General features: G+C 43.9%; 1 protein-coding gene across 1 annotated transcript in view; it reads right to left on the bottom strand.

Annotated features, from left to right (window-relative positions):
* Positions 1-5,285: 5,285 nt before the first annotated feature.
* Positions 5,286-17,509, bottom strand: part of LOC142196967 (vomeronasal type-2 receptor 26-like) — a 34,451-nt gene continuing 22,227 nt past the window's right edge. The window contains exons 6-8 of the mRNA XM_075266938.1: positions 17,319-17,442; positions 11,115-12,009; positions 5,286-5,421 (exon numbers count right to left, since the gene is read on the bottom strand). Coding sequence (XP_075123039.1) covers positions 5,286-5,421; positions 11,115-12,009; positions 17,319-17,442 — 1,155 coding nt within the window. The remainder of the gene's footprint in view (positions 5,422-11,114; positions 12,010-17,318; positions 17,443-17,509) is intronic.

Genomic DNA, 17,509 nt, shown 5'->3' with positions numbered 1-17,509 from the left:
GAGAAGGTTTTTTTTTTTGCTGTGTGGTGTTATATAAGGGGAAGCTATTATAAGGGGGGTATTATATATAAGGAGGGACTAGTATGGCATCTATTATATTTAAATAGGGAACTATTATAAGGTGGAGACTTATATATAAGGAGGCTATCAGAGGAGAGGAACTACTATACATAAAGTGGATTGTTATAAATATATATATACATATAGAAGGGAATATTATGTATAAGAAAGGAATTTTTCTATATAAGGGGGAGTCTATTGTATATAAACGGTGAACTATTATTTATAAGGGGGCTATTACTTATAATGGGGGAGACTGTTAAATATAACGGTTAGAGATCAGCGAGTAGTTAAATACTCAATATTCGATATTCGTTTCGAGTAGCCCCTCAATATTTGACTACTTGAATCGAATATCGAACCCTATTATAGTCTATGGGGGGAAAATGCTCGTTTCAGGGGTAGGCAACATTCGATCAAACTGAACTTACCAAGTCCACGAGTGAGGGTCGGGCTGGATTCTTCGAGAAGTCTTCTCCGTGCTGTGTCCCTGCGGCGTCTTCCAGCTCTGAATTCACTCTGCCAGGCATCGGGCCTGGGCAGAGACGACTGCACATACCCACACTACAAGAAAATGGCCGCTTACAGTCAAAGCGGCCATTTTTTTGTATCACGGGCATGCGCAGTTGGCTCTGCCCAGGCCCGATGCCTAGCGGAGTGAATTCAGAGCCAGAAGAAGCCGCGGGGACACAGCACGGAGAAGACTTCTAAAGTTAGGAGAAGAACCAGTGTTGATTGGCCGACTGTATAGCATTCGGCCAATCAACGCTGGTTCTGCATCAAATTTTTCCATTCGAATAGCAAGTGGTACTCGATCGAGTATGAGTATTTCAAATACTGTAGTACTACTCATTATAAGTCATGCCAAGTAACACACTGGCACACCTGGCTGACTTCATGTTAGGTTGCTTTTCAAGAGACAAAGGCATACAGTGGGGCAAAAAAGTATTTAGTCAGTCACCAATAGTGCAAGTTCCACCACTTAAAAAAATGAGAGGCGTCTGTAATTTACATCATAGGTAGACCTCAACTATGAGAGACAAAATGAGAAAACAAATCCAGAAAATCACATTGTCTGATTTTGTAAGAATTTATTTGCAAATTATTGTGGAAAATAAGTATTTGGTCAGTAACAAAATTTCATCTCAATACTTTGTTCTCTCTCCTTTGTTGGCAATGACAGAGGTCAAACGTTTTCTGTAAGTCTTCACAAGGTTGGCACACACTGTTGTTGGTATGTTGGCCCATTCCTCCATGCAGATCTCCTCTAGAGCAGTGATGTTTTGGGGCTGTCGCTTGGCAATACGGACTTTCAACTCCCTCCAAAGGTTTTCTATAGGGTTGAGATCTGGAGACTGGCTAGGCCACTCCAGGACCTTGAAATGCTTCTTACAAAGCCACTCCTTCGTTGCCCTGGCGGTGTGCTTTGGATCATTGTCATGTTGAAAGACCCAGCCACGTTTCATCTGCAATGCCCTTGCTGATGGAAGGAGGTTTGCACTCAAAATTTCACGATACATGGCCCCATTCATTCTTTCATGTACCCGGATCAGTCGTCCTGGCCCCTTTGCAGAGAAACAGCCCCAAAGCATGATGTTTCCACCCCCATGCTTTACAGTAGGTATGGTGTTTGATGGATGCAACTCAGTATTCTTTTTCCTCCAAACACGAAAAGTTGTGTTTCTACCAAACAGTTCCAGTTTGGTTTTATCAGACCATAGGACATTCTCCCAATACTCTTCTGGATCATCCAAATGCTCTCTAGCAAACTTCAGACGGGCCCGGACATGTACTGGCTTAAGCAGTGGGACACGTCTGGCACTGCAGGATCTGAGTCCCTGGCGGCGTAGTGTGTTACTGATGGTAGGCTTTGTTACATTGGTCCCAGCTCTCTGCAGTTCATTCACTAGGTCCCCCCATGTGGTTCTGGGATTTTTGCTCACCGTTCTTGTGATCATTTTGACCCCACGGGGTGAGATTTTGCGTGGAGCCCCAGATCGAGGGAGATTATCAGTGGTCTTGTATGTCTTCCATTTTCTAATTATTGCTCCCACAGTTGATTTCTTCAATCCAAGCTGGTTGCCTATTGCAGATTCAGTCTTCCCAGCCTGGTGCAGGGCTACAATTTTGTTTCTGGTGTCCTTTGACAGCTCTTTGGTCTTCACCATAGTGGAGTTTGGAGTCTGACTGTTTGAGGGTGTGCACAGGTGTCTTTTTATACTGATAACAAGTTTAAACAGGTGTCATTACTACAGGTAATGAGTGGAGGAAAGAGGAGACTCTTAAAGAAGAAGTTACAGGTCTGTGAGAGCCAGAAATCTTGATTGTTTGTAGGTGACTAAATACTTATTTTTCCACCATAATTTGCTAATAAATTCTTACAAAATCAGACAATGTGATTTTCTGGATTTGTTTTCTCATTTTGTCTCTCATAGTTGAGGTCTACCTATGATGTAAATTACAGACGCCTCTCATCTTTTTAAGTGGTGGAACTTGCACTATTGGTGACTGACTAAATACTTTTTTGCTTCACTGTAGTTCACATCATGGAGAGCAAACAATAATGGATTATTGCAATCCTCGAACCCCGGTATAAGTTAAAAATCTCATCCTTTGTTCTGGTACAGTAGAGGAAAAAAATTGCACAAATGATATGTAAATATGGAGGCAGGCTAAGCAGGAAAAAACATGGCTACAGGCAGAGGCATGGACAGGGGTGATGTATAGCGGGGAAAGCAGTGTAGATGTGGAGGCGAGCTAACACATTGTTGACATATCAGCATTTGGAGGCCATGCTTTTAATTTTGCAGTCCATTCATTTATTTCTAAGTGGTAACATAAAATTCTAACCAGAGAGTATTTTCAGACTTCCGACCATTGTGTGCCCATTCGGCTTCTCAAGTCCTTCTTCGAATGCACTGTATCTTATCATAACACAAGATATTTCCTACATATTAAAATCCTAAAGAAACCTTACAATGTCAGTATTATATTATATATACTTCTATAACTCAGAAAATGAAGATTTTTAGACTTACACCACACATTGGTTCATGTAATAGTAACGGGTAAATTTTTGATTTCTGTGGACACTAATTTCATTAGAAATTTTTAGGATCCCTCCAATGATCAGATCTGCAGACTCCGCAACATTCTTTACTTTTCCAGCCACATGTATTTTGCACCCGGTGTCTATAAGACCTTGTCCATCAATGACAGTGGGGATGGTATATATTATGTATATAGCATGCAGCATCGTGACCTTGGAAAAGAAATAAGTAAAGTGATGACGAGAAATCTAATACTTAATCTTAGGTCTAAGAGGTAACAAAAAAACATAAAATGCAGAAATGTGTAAATCAGTAGCTGCAGGACGCACCTTGGCGACTTCCATGACTTGATGTAAAATAGGAGACAAGAAACATGACATTATAGCCGGGGGTCTGCTATAGATCTTGCATGAAGGAGCTTCATTTTACGTCTTTGATGTGTCACACACATAGGCAGCCAACTCGCAATTTTCCAAATTGTGGTGTCGTGTGAGACAAGGGTGAGCCTTGTTCTGTAGATAGCGTCACATCCGAGTGCTAAGATCCATATCTATCAGATAGCTATGGAATATTCTGTGGATAGGACATGAATGGTTGAGATAATAACAACACTTGAAATCAAATTTTGTTTTATTTGATATTGTTATCTATATGGAAAAAAAATACCCCTCACATTTTTTGATGTGTATTTGAAATTTTGTTTTCAACAGTGCTTTCATTAATGGTGCAAGCAGGAATACAATGACAGCTAACACTTATGTAGAGATAACACAAGAAGTCATATTTCAGAAAATGTTATAGTGAAATCTCACCTCCTCCCCCAACCTGCACAATGACCTCTGTATCCATCACTAAGAAGATCAAGGAGTCATCTCAAGTCCACAGTTTTACGTGTAAGGCCTCATTTACAGTCCACAACGCATTTGTAAGCGGTGTGAAAGCACATGGATCTCCATAGACTATGATGGGGTCCATGTGCTTGCAGCGAGATCTCCGCACGGAACATGTGGACAGGAAAATACTTCACAATCTACTTTCCTGGGAGCATGTTCAGTGCTGAGATCACGCAGCAAGCACACAGACCCCATTATAGTCTATGGGGTCCGTGTGTTTTCACTGCACACCGCTTGCCGTTGCGTTCAGTAGTCCATTCGGGGGAGTGTCCATGCAGACTTGCGAGACGGATTACCAAACACTGATGTTAACCAAGGGTAAGGCAAATGTGGCAGCTTAAAACATTGCTGTTGAGCCTCCACAATTTACCTCTCCACATTCTATATATTGCAGCAGAGATATCCAAGGACAGTAACGCATGAGTGCCAACATTTTGTCTAGGATCTTTGTGGCCAGGAGCAAGAGCTGAAGGTGTCATCCATTATCATTAGGGTAGGTTCACACTGGGTTTTTTGGTCCAGAACCTGAGGTGGAGGCCGCCTCAGGTTCTGGTCCAAAAGCCGAGTAGCTGCGACTGAAAGCCGATGCACTCCACTCCAGATAAGGCCTAATGAACGGGCCTAGTCTGGAGGAGGGAGTGTCTTCAGGCTGAATCGTGAGGTGACTCGGCCTGAGGAATGAGCATGTCGCTACTTTTTACTTTACTATGAACAAGAACCTAATGTACGAGGAGTGTATGACAGGACTAGGGACCGTATATACAGCACAGACATCAGAAGTGGGAATGACCGGAGACCACATATAGAGAATGAGAGCATACACAACCTCACACTACACATGTATATACTGTATATACACAACCTCACACTACACACATATATACTGTATATACACAACCTCACACTACACACATATATACTGTACATACACAACCTCACACTACACATATATATACTGTACATACACAACCTCACACTACACACATATATACTGTACATACACAACCTCACACTACACACATATATACTGTACATACACAACCTCACACTACACACATATATACTGTACATACACAACCTCACACTACACACATATATACTGTACATACACAACCTCACACTACACACATATATACTGTACATACACAACCTCACACTACACACATATATACTGTACATACACAGCTCAGTGAATTGTATGGAGATGTCACAGGGCTGAGGACACATCACATCATTCCTTCCCTCCCTGCTTGTTAGTACATGAAGCTTGTGTCTTGTCTTGTCACTTACTTGTTACGATGAAGACGCAGCCGGTCTGGAATCCTCTGGAGGTCGAGCTCTGATCTTCGGATCCCTTCCTTTTATCTTGTCTTCGCACATACAGGCGGCTATTTGGGAAGATCTCATGATGATACAATCTGCAAGAAATAGTTATTATGTGAAAGAGAAATCTATTAAAAAAGAAAAGAAACAAAGATCATATAAGTGCTTGAGTTTATCTTCGTTCCCAGAGTTAACCCTTCTTTAGAACATAATATATAAAGTAGTTTGAAGGACATGATGACTTTACCGCTCTCCTCCCTCCATAGGTAGTATTAGGCTCTGAGGCCTGAGGGCTATACCGGGGATGTGCAGACTAAATATCTCAGGGTTTATTAAACAATTTGCCTCAGTAAGTTCCACGGCTATAGAGGGGCGACCTGATTTATATTAACCCTTTAACTCCTTCCCCCCCGGGTAAGATTTCTCGTTTTTGACTCCAAACACCATAACTCTGAATTCACTCTGCCAGGCATCGGGCCTGGGCAGAGCCGACTGCGCATGTCCGCACTACAACCTGGAAACCTTCTTTCTTCCCCAAATGGATGGACACAAACCCAAATTTAAGCTAAAGTAACATTAACAAGCACCCCTTTAAATCACGTTGCCCATGATAACCACAGATGGAATAGGCAATGGGAAATCCAACAGTCCCCACCCTGAACTGTCATTGTGTGTGTGTGTGTGTGTGTGTGTGTGTGTGTGTGTGTGTGTGATGTGGTAAGACCTTCCAAAATTCACTTTTATGGCCCCTAACATGAGCCCTTCCAAATTAAGTTAGAGGCCCTTAAGTTGAGCTCCCAGCAGAGATTGAGGCCCTTCAGGTGACTTCAGCCTCTACCTGCAGAGTTTTAGGCCCTTTAACTTAGTTCAGCCTTCACCAGCAGTTTTTTTTTCCCATTGGGTGAGTTGAGCCTTGCACCAGCAGAGTGTTAGCCCCTTTAAAATTGTTAGCCCCTAAAACAGTGGTTCCAGAACCATCACTCTCATTGTGTGGGATTCATGCAGTGGATTGGACTGAGGACCCAGACATTGATCTTGATTTTGACTTGGAAATTGATAACATTTTGGCATCAAGTCCTGGGGGTAACTTTTATTTAGAGGACCGCAAAGGTGGAGAATTGGCTGCAACCACTACTAGAGGTAATGGTCCTCTAATATGGGACTCTACATTACTAGAGATGAGCGAGTACTGTTCGGATCAGCTGATCCGAACAGCACGCTCCATAGAAATGAATGGATGCACCTGGTACTTCCGCTTTGACGGCGACCGGCCGCTTAACCCCCCGCGTGCCGGCTATGTCCATTCATTTCTATGCGAGCGTGCTGTTCGGATCGGCTGATCCGAACAGTACTCACTCATCTCTATACCTTACCTCTACTGGGTTCTGATCAGGTGTTAATAGTCCAAACAACATGCTCTAGTACTTTAGATGTAGATCAGAAACCACTTGGTAATTGTAATTTGATCGAACGTTGCCTACCCCTGAAATGAGCATTTTCCCCCCATAGACTATAATGGGGTTCGATATTCGATTCGAGTAGTCGAATATTGAGGGGCTACTCGAAACAAATATCGAACCTCGAACATTTTACTGTTCGATCATCTCTAGAAACCACTACTAGCGGTAATGGTCCTCTAATATCAGACTCTACATTACCTATACAGGGTTTTGATCAGGTGTTAAATGTCCAAACAACATGCTCCAGTACTTTTGGATCAGAAACCACTTTCCCTTCCGACACCAGATTTAACCAATCTTCACCATCATCATCCTGCTGAGATGGAGCCACTAAAGGAAACCTTGCCTTCAAAGGCATGTCCTGGAGCTGCGACTGAGCCAAATGTAAACACAGAGTCCTTTGGAACTGAACAAAATTCACCAGCAGTGTTTTTGGCCCTTAGGATGAGTTGAACCTTGCATCAGCATGTGTTCTTTTTTTTTGGTTTTATGCCCTTGGCGGGATTTGAACACCAGGACCCCAGCGCTGCAAGGCTGCAGTGCTAACCACTGAGCCACCGTGTGGCCCTCATCAGCACGTGTTCTGTAACATCAGGCGGGCCCTAAGTTCTGCGCTTTGCACAAAGTTCCACTTGACCACCGACGCGTGGACAAGTGCATGCGGCCAGGGACGCTACATCTCAATCCCAGCACACTGGCTGAATGTAGTTGAGGATGGGACTGGGTCGCAAACTGTGGCAGCCTGCCTTGTCTTCCCGCCCAATATTCCTGGCAGGAGTGCTGAAACACCACCCTCCTCCTCCTCCGCCGTTAAATCGACCCCAGCTACAAGCTGGAAACACTGCAACACTGGCATGGGGAGATGTCAGCAGGCCGTGCTGAAGCTCGTCAGCTCATCAGCTCATCAACTTGGGGGACAGACAGCACACTGCCTCCGAGGTCAGGGATGCCATCCTGGACAAGATGGCAATGTTTTTTTGCCCCGCTGCACCTGGGTCCAGGTGCAGGTTGGCGTAAGTGATAATGGCCAGAACCTGGTAGCAGATCTGGAGCTTGCCAGACTCAAACATGGTCCACACATGGCCCACGTTTTCAAATTATTGGTGCAACAGTTTCTAACAACTTACCCCAATTTACACAAGCTACTGGTTAAAGTGCGGCACTTGTGCTCCCACTTTGGCAAGTCTACAGTACCTGGTTCTATCCTGAATACACTTCAGCAACGCCTACATCTGCCTGAAGCACCAGCTGTTGTGCGAGGTCACCACATGCTGAAACCCTAGATACCGTATGTTGAGCAGGGTGTGTGAGCAATGGAGACCTTTGATGGAGTTCCATCTACAAAACCCAAGGGTTCATCAAAGTCAGCTCCCTCAGTTTCTGCACCATGAGTTTTCATGGGTGGCAGACTTATGTGAAATCCTATCTCATCCTTTCCACTGGACAAGAAACATTAGCATGCGCTCATCACAATTGCTGATATGACAGCTGCGTTAAGCAGGGTGCAGGGTACAACACAGACCAGGCCCAAGCACCAGGAACAGGTGTTACAATGGCTAGCGGATAATGCTTCCAGCTGCTTTTCCAGCAGCCGGTCAGCCACTACCTGCAGTCATGTTCATACCCAAGAGTCTGCCCCTTCTTCCTCTCAACATGCCCAATCTTACCAACAGAGTCATCCCACCCTTGCCCCCTCCCAGGATCTCTTTTCAGGTCCTTTTACTGTCTCTCCCTCTGTTGAACCACTTCCCAAATCCCAGGAGCTACCAGACGACTTTGTGTGTACTGATGCCCAAACGCTGGAGCATCCGCCATCACCTGGCAATTTTGTGGTTGTGGAACCGCAACCAGCATTTTCCGTCCTCAGTGATGATTATGAGACACAGTTGCCATCAGGGCATGCTGTTGTCATGTGCGGTTTGCAGTAAGAGGAGAGTGAACAATTGGAAGAGGAGTGGTGGACGATGAGGCCACCGACCCTAAATGGACAGGGGTGATGTAGAGCGGGGAAAGCAGTGTAGATGTGGAGGCAAGCTAAGCAGGAAAAAGGTGGATACAGGAAGAGGCATGGACTGGGGTGATGTCTAGGGGTGAAATCAGTGTAGATGTGGATGCAAGCGTAGCAGCAAGAAAGGTGGCTAGAGGCAGAGGCATGTCCAGAGGCAGCAAGGCCAAAGATTTTCCGTGTACTAGCCACTCATACAAAACTCACCCATGTTGCCAGACTAATTCCTCCAACAGGCTGACAACTTTCATCTGGTCCACACCCACCAGGGGCACACTCTCCAAGGTCTGGGACACGTTAATGGCACCCCCTGGCCAAACTACTGCCACTGAGGGGCCTAGTGTCACCAGGAAGGACAAGTATAGGCACATGTTGCGGGAGTACCTGGCCGACCCCAGCCCTGTCCTCTCCGATCCCTCTGCGCCCTACATTTAGTGGGTCTCCAAGTTGGATTTGTGGCTGAAACTTGCGCACTACACATTGGAGGTCCTTTCCTGCCTTGACACCAACATGCTATTAGAAAATGTCTTCAGCGCAGCCAGTGGCATCATCACGGATAAGCACAGCCAGCTGTCAGTGCTGACCGGCTGACGCTGATCAAAATGAACAGCCACTGGATAGACCCATCATTTTCATTTCCAGCAGTGTCAAGCACCCTGACATGAAGTTTGATGTGTGTGCTCACCCTCTTCAATTCTTCCTCCTCCTCATACTCCTCCACCATCAGCGTTGCACAATTCTGCTCCTACTAGGTTCAATTCACACTAATGCCCCCAAACTCTTCTGGTTAGATTCTAAATCCACCCTGATTCCCCCAACTGTGCTGGTTAGAAGCTCATTATAAATCATGCCAAGTAACACACTGGCACACATGGCTGACTTCATGTTAGGTTGCTTTTCAAGAGACAAAGGCATAGTTCACATCATGGAGAGCAAACAATAATGGATTTTTGCAATCTTTGACCCCCGGTATAAGTTAAAAATCTCATCCTTTGTTCACATAAATATTCCATGCATTTAACCCCTTGGTGTTTTCGGCCACTTACACAAAAACCTATGCCAGGGAGGTATTTGATCGGACACTACTCGCTCATCTCTAATAAATATGTATAAGATTCATCTACAGAGCCGCTCAGCATACACAGCATTTTTACCAAAGAAAATAATTTCCATCTATTGATAAGCAAATTGTGTGACATATCATTCTACATTGGAAATTTGCATTGTATATTTGGACATTCATCTATAGTCCTATAATTATCTTGGCAGATCATTGCTGAATATTTTCAGAAAGCAAAATCTGTATCAGGTAATAATGACAGAAAGACAAGTCTCTCAAGATTTGCTTTGGGTTTAGGTGGTTCGGGACAGTGTGATCCTGTAGCTAGTAGGGTTAGTGTTTTTCTTAGGTGTCACTGTTAAATTAGCAAAATGTGTCCTGCTCAAACAGTGTGATTCTGTAGATAGTAGGGTTAGTGTTGTCCTCATGTGTCGCTATTAAATTAATAACATGTAAATATATATAAGATTCATCTACACAGCCACTGAGCATACACAGTATTTGTACCAAAGCAATAAAATTCCAATCAATTGAAAAGCAAATTGTTTAACATATCCTTCTGTGCAGGGAATCTACATTGTATATGCAGACATTCATCTATAGTTGTATAATTATCTTGGCAGACGATTCCTGAACATTTCCAAAAAAAGAAAAATCTGCATCTGCAATAATTACAGTTACAGAAAAGCCTCTCAAGATAAGTTTTGGGTTTAGGTAATTCAGAACTAACCAAGAACAATACAGTCATATGATAAATAAAGAAAACCCCTCTCATATATAAAAATAGAGATATAAGCCAAAAAGTTGTTAAGACATGTAATTGTAACCAAGTACTTACATACACAGCTTGACCAAAACAATCTTTTTTGTTTTTCTTTTTGTCCTTTGTATTTTTCTTATAAGTAAATTTGACTTTTTTTTGTTTTCTTATAGTAATATCAATTGATTTTGCTTTGGATGACCCTTGCCAAAGAAAACCCAAACAATGCAGAGCACTTTTAATCTTAATTTAACTGAGCATAACATTAACAAATCCACCCTTTATAATAATAGTAAAGTATTCATAGCTTTCTCCTTGGTGGTGTTGTATACATGAGAGGTCTGCACAGTTCTATAGTAGACAGTTTCAATTTACCCAGTAACCTGACAGTCCTTTGCAAGATTGTATCTTGTGCATTCAAGGCTAGATATCTCAAGATATATCTAGTTACAGGAGCAGCTAAGAGGTGACACATTTGTAAGTGTTATATTATGTTATGTCACGTTTGAACTATTAAGTTTCCTTTTACATTCAGTTCTGGTCTCAGTAGGATGATGTAACATTTAGGAAAGAAGATACAGCCCAGAAGTCCCGCACTGGAAACCTCAATGGTGAAGACCACCACAGCCACCATGTATTTCCCCTTGGTGCTGAGATAGGCCATAATGAAGGCAATCCACACACTGCAGAAGACCAGCATGCTGAAGGTGATGTACTGAGCCTCATTGAAGGTGTCTGGAAGTTTCCTGGCTAAAAATGCTACAACAAAGCTCAATACAGCCAGAAATCCCATATAACCTAAAGAAATGTAGAAACCAATGATAGACCCCTCATCACATTGTAGGATTATCTTCCCTATTTCTATCTCTGTATCTTGATATGGGAATGGTGGAGATAAAGACAACCAGATGACACAGATGAAAACCTCAATGGATGAGAAGATGATTAGAAGACATGTAGAGAAATGTCTCCCGAGCCATCTCTTCATTGATGTGTTGGGTTTTGTGGCTTTGAAGGCCAAGACCACGGTGATTGTTTTGACCAAGATTGAAGAGACAGCGATTGTGAAGATGTTCCCAAAAGCCACTTGTCGGAGGAGACAGGACATTCTGGTTGGACGCCCAATAAATAGAAATGGACAAAGAAAGGATAACATGAGTGAGAGAAGAAGTATAAAGCTGAGGTTCTGGTTATTGGCCTTCACAATGGCGGTGTCCTTGTATTTGATGAATATCCCCAATATAACAGCAGTCAGAAGACAGAAGACCACGGCAATAACAACCAGAGATAATCCCAGGGAATCCTCATAAGATAGGAAGTCGATTGTTCTTGGGATACAGGTGTCTCTTCTCTCATTCGACCATTGATCCTCAGAACACTTCAGACAACTTTCCATATCTGGGAAGATGGAGATGTACAAGACATATTAATTAGAGATGAGCAAACAGTAAAATATTCTATATTCATTATTCGTTTCGAATAGCCGCTCAACTATTCGAACGATTATCAAACCCCATTATAATCTATGGGGAGAAATGCTTCATTTCAGGGGAACCCACCATTCGACTCAGGTGGGTCACCAAGTCCACTATGACACCCCAGGAAATGATGACAACACCTCTGCAATGCAACTGGGACAGCAGGGGAAGCATGTCTGGGGGCATCTAACAAGCTAAAGTCACAATTTTACCCCACCATCACAGCCTAACAACTACACACTTTCCACACTCAAAAAAAACCCAAAACACTATTAAGGTTGGAAAATACCTGGAAACCTTCTTTCCTCCCCAATTGGATGGACAGAAACCCAAATTTTAAGCTAAAGAAACATTACCAAGCACTCTTTTAAATCACGTTGCTCATGACAACCACAGATGACATAGGTAATGGGAAATCCAACAGTACCCACCCTGAACTGTCATTGTGGATGTGCGTGTGTGTGTGATGTGGTAAGACGTTCCAAAATTTACTTTTCTAAGATCGTACCCCAATTTACACAAGCTGCTGGTTAAAGTGCGGCACTTGTGCGCCCACTTTGGCAAGTCTACAGTAGCTGCTGCTAGCCTCAATACACTCCAGCAACGCCTACATCTTCCCAAAGCACCGGCTGTTGTGCGAGGTCACCACCTAGAAACCCTGAACTCTAGATACCATATGTTGAGTAGGGTGTGTGAGCAGCAGAGACCTTTGATGGAGTTCCATCTCCAAAACCCAAGGGTTCCTCAAAGTCAGCTCCCTCAGTTTCTGCACCATGAGTTTCCATGGGTGGCAGATTTATGTGAAATCCTATCCCATCCTTTCCACTGGACAAGAAAAATTAGCATGCGCTCATCACAATTGCTGATATGACAGCTGTGTTAAGCAGGATGCAGGGTACAACACAGACCAGGCCCAAGCACCAGGAACAGGTGTTACAATGGCTAGCGGATAATGCTTCCAGCTGCTTTTCCACCAGCCAGTCAGCCACTACCTGCAGTCGTGTTCATACCCAAAAGTCTAACCATCCTTCCTCCCAACATGCCCAATCTTCCCAACAGAGTCATCCCACCCTTGCCCACTCCCAGGATCTCTTTTTGGGTCCTTTGACTGTCTCTCCCTCTGTTGAACCACTTCCCAAATCCCAGGAGCTACCAGAAGAACAGAAGCAGAGGCAGAAGCCAAGAAAGCAGAGGCAAAAGCCAAAGCAAAGATCCTTCAAACAGAAATGGAGGAAAAAATCGCATTAGCTGAAGTAAAAATACTCGAGCAAGCTTTGAAGCTCCAGCGTACACTTAGCAAAAAAAAACGGAGATGAAAGAACACATTATCAGCTTTATGAGCAAAATATTCCGGAATCACTATGCGGAGCCAGCGCCTCTCTTAAAAGAAAATGAGGAGTGCTGGTACCTACTCTCATTCGGAGTGTATGACCCACGGAAACCTAAGCAAATTAGAGTTGTCTTTGACTCAAGTGCCAAACATCAAGGCGTATCTCTCAACGATATCCTCCTCGCAGGTCCTAGTAGGAGTGTTGATGAGGTTCCGGAAAGAGCCCATTGCCATCACCGCTACATTGAACAGATGTTTCACTGTTTCATAGTCTGAGAGGACCATAGGAATTTCCTCAGGTTCCTGTGGTACAAGGACAATGACCCCAGCAAAGAGATGGTGGAGTATCGCATGAGGGTGCACGTATTTGGCAACAGCCCTTCCCCCGCAGTGGTAACCTATGGTTTGCGGAGAACCACACAAGAAGGAGAGTCCGAATATGGAATAGACGCCAGAGACTTTGTAGAGAAAACTTCTATGTAGATGATGGACTAAAATCTCTACCCACAGAAGAAGCGGCGATCGACCTACTCAAGAGGACCCAAGGTATGCTGTACCGAGCTAATCTTAGACTGCACAAAATTGCTTCAAACAGCCCAGCTGTCATGAGAGCCTTTGAGTCAAATGACTATGCTCCAATATTCAAGGACATAGACCTGGGATCAGATTGTCCGCCTGTGCAGAGAAGCCTAGGCTTCAGGTGGAACCTGTCAGTCAACACCTTACGTTTCCAAATCAACTGCGCAGATAAACCATTCACTAAACGTGGTGTCCTGTCAGTGGTGAATAGCTTATACGACCCACTGGGATTTGTAGCACCAATAACCATACAAGGTAAATCTCTTCTGCGACAACTTTCCGAAACAGTCAAAGACTGGGATGCCCCACTTCCCCTGATAAGGAATCAAAATGGGAAACCTGGAAGCAATCTTTGTGTGCCTTGGATGAAATCCATATACCAAGATGTTAAGCCAGAACCTCACTCGCTGCTAGCACTAGAAGGGAACTCCATGTGTTCTCGGATGCATTCATGGAGGCCATTGCAGCAGTTGCCTATCTGAAGGTGATGGGACCCAACAATCAAGATCACGTTGGGTTCGTTTTCGGCAAAGCTAAGTTAGCTCCCAAGCCTGAACACACTATTCCCAGGCTTGAGCTCTGTGGGACCGTGCTTGCAGTAGAACTCGCAGACTTTATACAGCATAAGCTGGATGCCAACATAGACAACGTACAATACTACAGTGACAGTAAGATTGTCTTAGGTTACATCTACAACCAAACAAGGCGCTTCTATATGTACGTCAGTAACCGCATCGAGAGAATAAGGAGATCTTCCAAGCCTGAACAATGGCACTATATCCCATCCGAACTTAATCCAGCTGACCATGCCACTAGACGTATGTCTATAAGTTCCTTTGCTAACTCTTCTTGGCTTTCAGGTCCTAAGTTTCTGTTGGAACAGGAGGGAAGTGAATGTGTCCAGGAAGTCTTCAGCATTCAGGATCCGGATGGTGACCCAGAAGTCCGCTCCGAGGTTAGTGCTTTGACCACGAACACTAAAACATCCTCCAGCCTCGGTTGCCATCGCTTTGAACGCTTCTCCAATTGGATGAAACTTGCCAAGTCTATAGCAAGGTTAGTCCACATTGCGAGATCTTATAACAACTCACATGGAGATAAAGACGGTCACGGTTGGCATGTTTGCCATAAACCACTCTCTGCCGAGGACATTTCTCACTGTGAGTCCCTTATAATACGTTACGTCCAGCAGAGCATATTCAGCACCGAATGGAAATGCCTATACCACAAACAGCAAATCCTTCTCAAAAGCCCCATTGCCCATTTAAATCCAGTGATGGACAGTTTTGGTTTGCTGAGAGTCGGTGGTTGTTTAAATCAAGCCAAGATCATGGCTTCAGAGCAACATCCTTGTATCATACCCAGCAAACATCATATCACCGATCTATTAATCCGGCACTTTCATGAAAAAACCGAACACCAAGGCAGGCAGATTACAGAAGGCGAAATACAATCTGTGGATCATAGGTATGAAAGGACGCATAGCAGGAGCACTACATCGCTGTGTTCAATGTCGCAAAACCAGGGGAAAACAGGTACATCAACAAATGGCTGACCTGCCCCCTGACAGACTGAGTGCCGAACCACCTTTCACCTACGTTGGCCTAGACGTCTTTGGGCCATGGATGATATCCGCATGCAAAACTCGAGGCGGGTATGCCAACAGCAAACGTTGGTCTGTATTATTCACTTGCATGAGTGTCCGTGCTGTCCACATAGAGGTAATCGAGTCTATGGACACATCCAGCCTGAGTAACACTCTCCGGCGTTTTCTAGCGATCAGAGGACCAGTGAAACAGTTAAGGTCCGACCATGGAAGCAACTTCATTGGTGCTTGTCGAGATCTGGATATCAACATCAAGCCAATTCAGGAACAACTGGCAGAAGGAGGTTGTACCTGGATCTTCAATCCTCCACATAGTTCTCACATGGGAGGTTCCTGGGAAAGGATGATTGGAATCTCACGCAACATCCTGAACTCTATGCTTATGGACGTGAAATCTTCAAGGCTCACCCATGAGACTCTGGTCACTCTCCTGGCCGAAGTTTCAGCCATAATCAACTCAAGACCACTCGTCCCAGTGTCAATGGATCCCGAAATGCCGACCATTCTTACGCCAGCTACACTTCTCACCCAAAAGATCGGGAACCCACTAACAATCAGCAAAGAGTTTACTCATTCAAATACCTATCAGAAACAATAGAAACGTGTGCAATACGTCGCTGATTACTTTTGGAACCGGTGGAGAAAGGAATATCTCATCATTCTTCAAGGAAGAGGAAAATGGCGACAGAATAAACCAAACTTGAAAGTACTACCCTAATACTTCGTTCATTGGATTACTACTGGGTCGGAGATAGTTTGGCCCAGTGCCGCTTCTCCGATCCGAAGATGGGTATCTTTGGATTATCTCAGAAACTGCCTGTCATCTACCTCATTTGAAGTTATTATCGCATTACATACATATTTGTGTTTGTTTTCTAGGCTATTGAACTTTAATATATATATATATCCTTACGGAATTTTTTTTTAATTTTTTTATGTAGATTGTGAGCCCCACATAGGGCTCACAATGTACATTTTTCCCCTATCAGTATGTCTTTTTTGGAATATGGGATGGAAATCCATGGAAACACGGGGAGAACATACAAACTCCTTGCAGATGGTTTTTTGCCCTTGGCGGGATTTGAACACCAGGACTTCAGTGCTGCAAGGCTGCCGTGCTAACCACTGAGCCACCGTGTGGCCCCCATCCTTACGGAATTTCAGACGGGGAGTGTGCTGTTTCATCTAGATGTAATCATACAGTTCATATAGATTGTATTCTTTGTAATCCTTGCTGCCACCTGTTTCCTGTTTTCAGACATTATTAGTCTCCATTTTCTCTGGGAGAGACACACTTGGACTGAGCAGCAGAAGGCATCAGTTTTCGAGCACACTTACCACATTTACTCACACTTAGGGTACGCTAACTGATTCTGAACGTTAAAACACGTTCAGAATCAGCGCGTATAAAGCAGATCCCATCCATTTCAATGGGAGCCAGCATACAAGCGCTCCCCATTGAAATGAATGGGCTGTTTTTTTTCTCTATGGGCCCCTTCACACGGCGTAAGCACTTGGCTCATTCCAAGCCGTACACGCAAGCGCTTCTAAACACTTCCCATTCACTTCAATGCATTTTGGTGCCCACTTTTAGAACAATCAGCTGTGTCCCAACAATGTGCCATTTGTGTGCCAGAAAACAACAAATTATTCTGATTCTATGACATTGTTTAGTTTAGTTTTGTTTGCTTGACAGTCTGTAGATAACTATTACCTGTCTCATTGGCGATTTCACCCTCCGGACAGGGGACACAATAGTAGCAGCATCTCTGTTGACCTTTTGCGAGGACTTTCCTATATCCATGTAGACAGCTTGGAGTGCAGACAGATTGTGGGGTCTGGGGATAGAAGGAGGTTTATAAATCAAAGATTGAGACTTCTGGGAAAAAATGCCAATATACAAGA

Source organism: Leptodactylus fuscus, chromosome 3 (genome assembly GCF_031893055.1).
Source record: "Leptodactylus fuscus isolate aLepFus1 chromosome 3, aLepFus1.hap2, whole genome shotgun sequence".
Classification (NCBI taxonomy): domain Eukaryota; kingdom Metazoa; phylum Chordata; class Amphibia; order Anura; family Leptodactylidae; genus Leptodactylus; species Leptodactylus fuscus.
The sequence above is the reverse complement of the archived record's forward strand: the minus strand, read 5'-3'. Positions and strand labels throughout refer to the sequence as shown.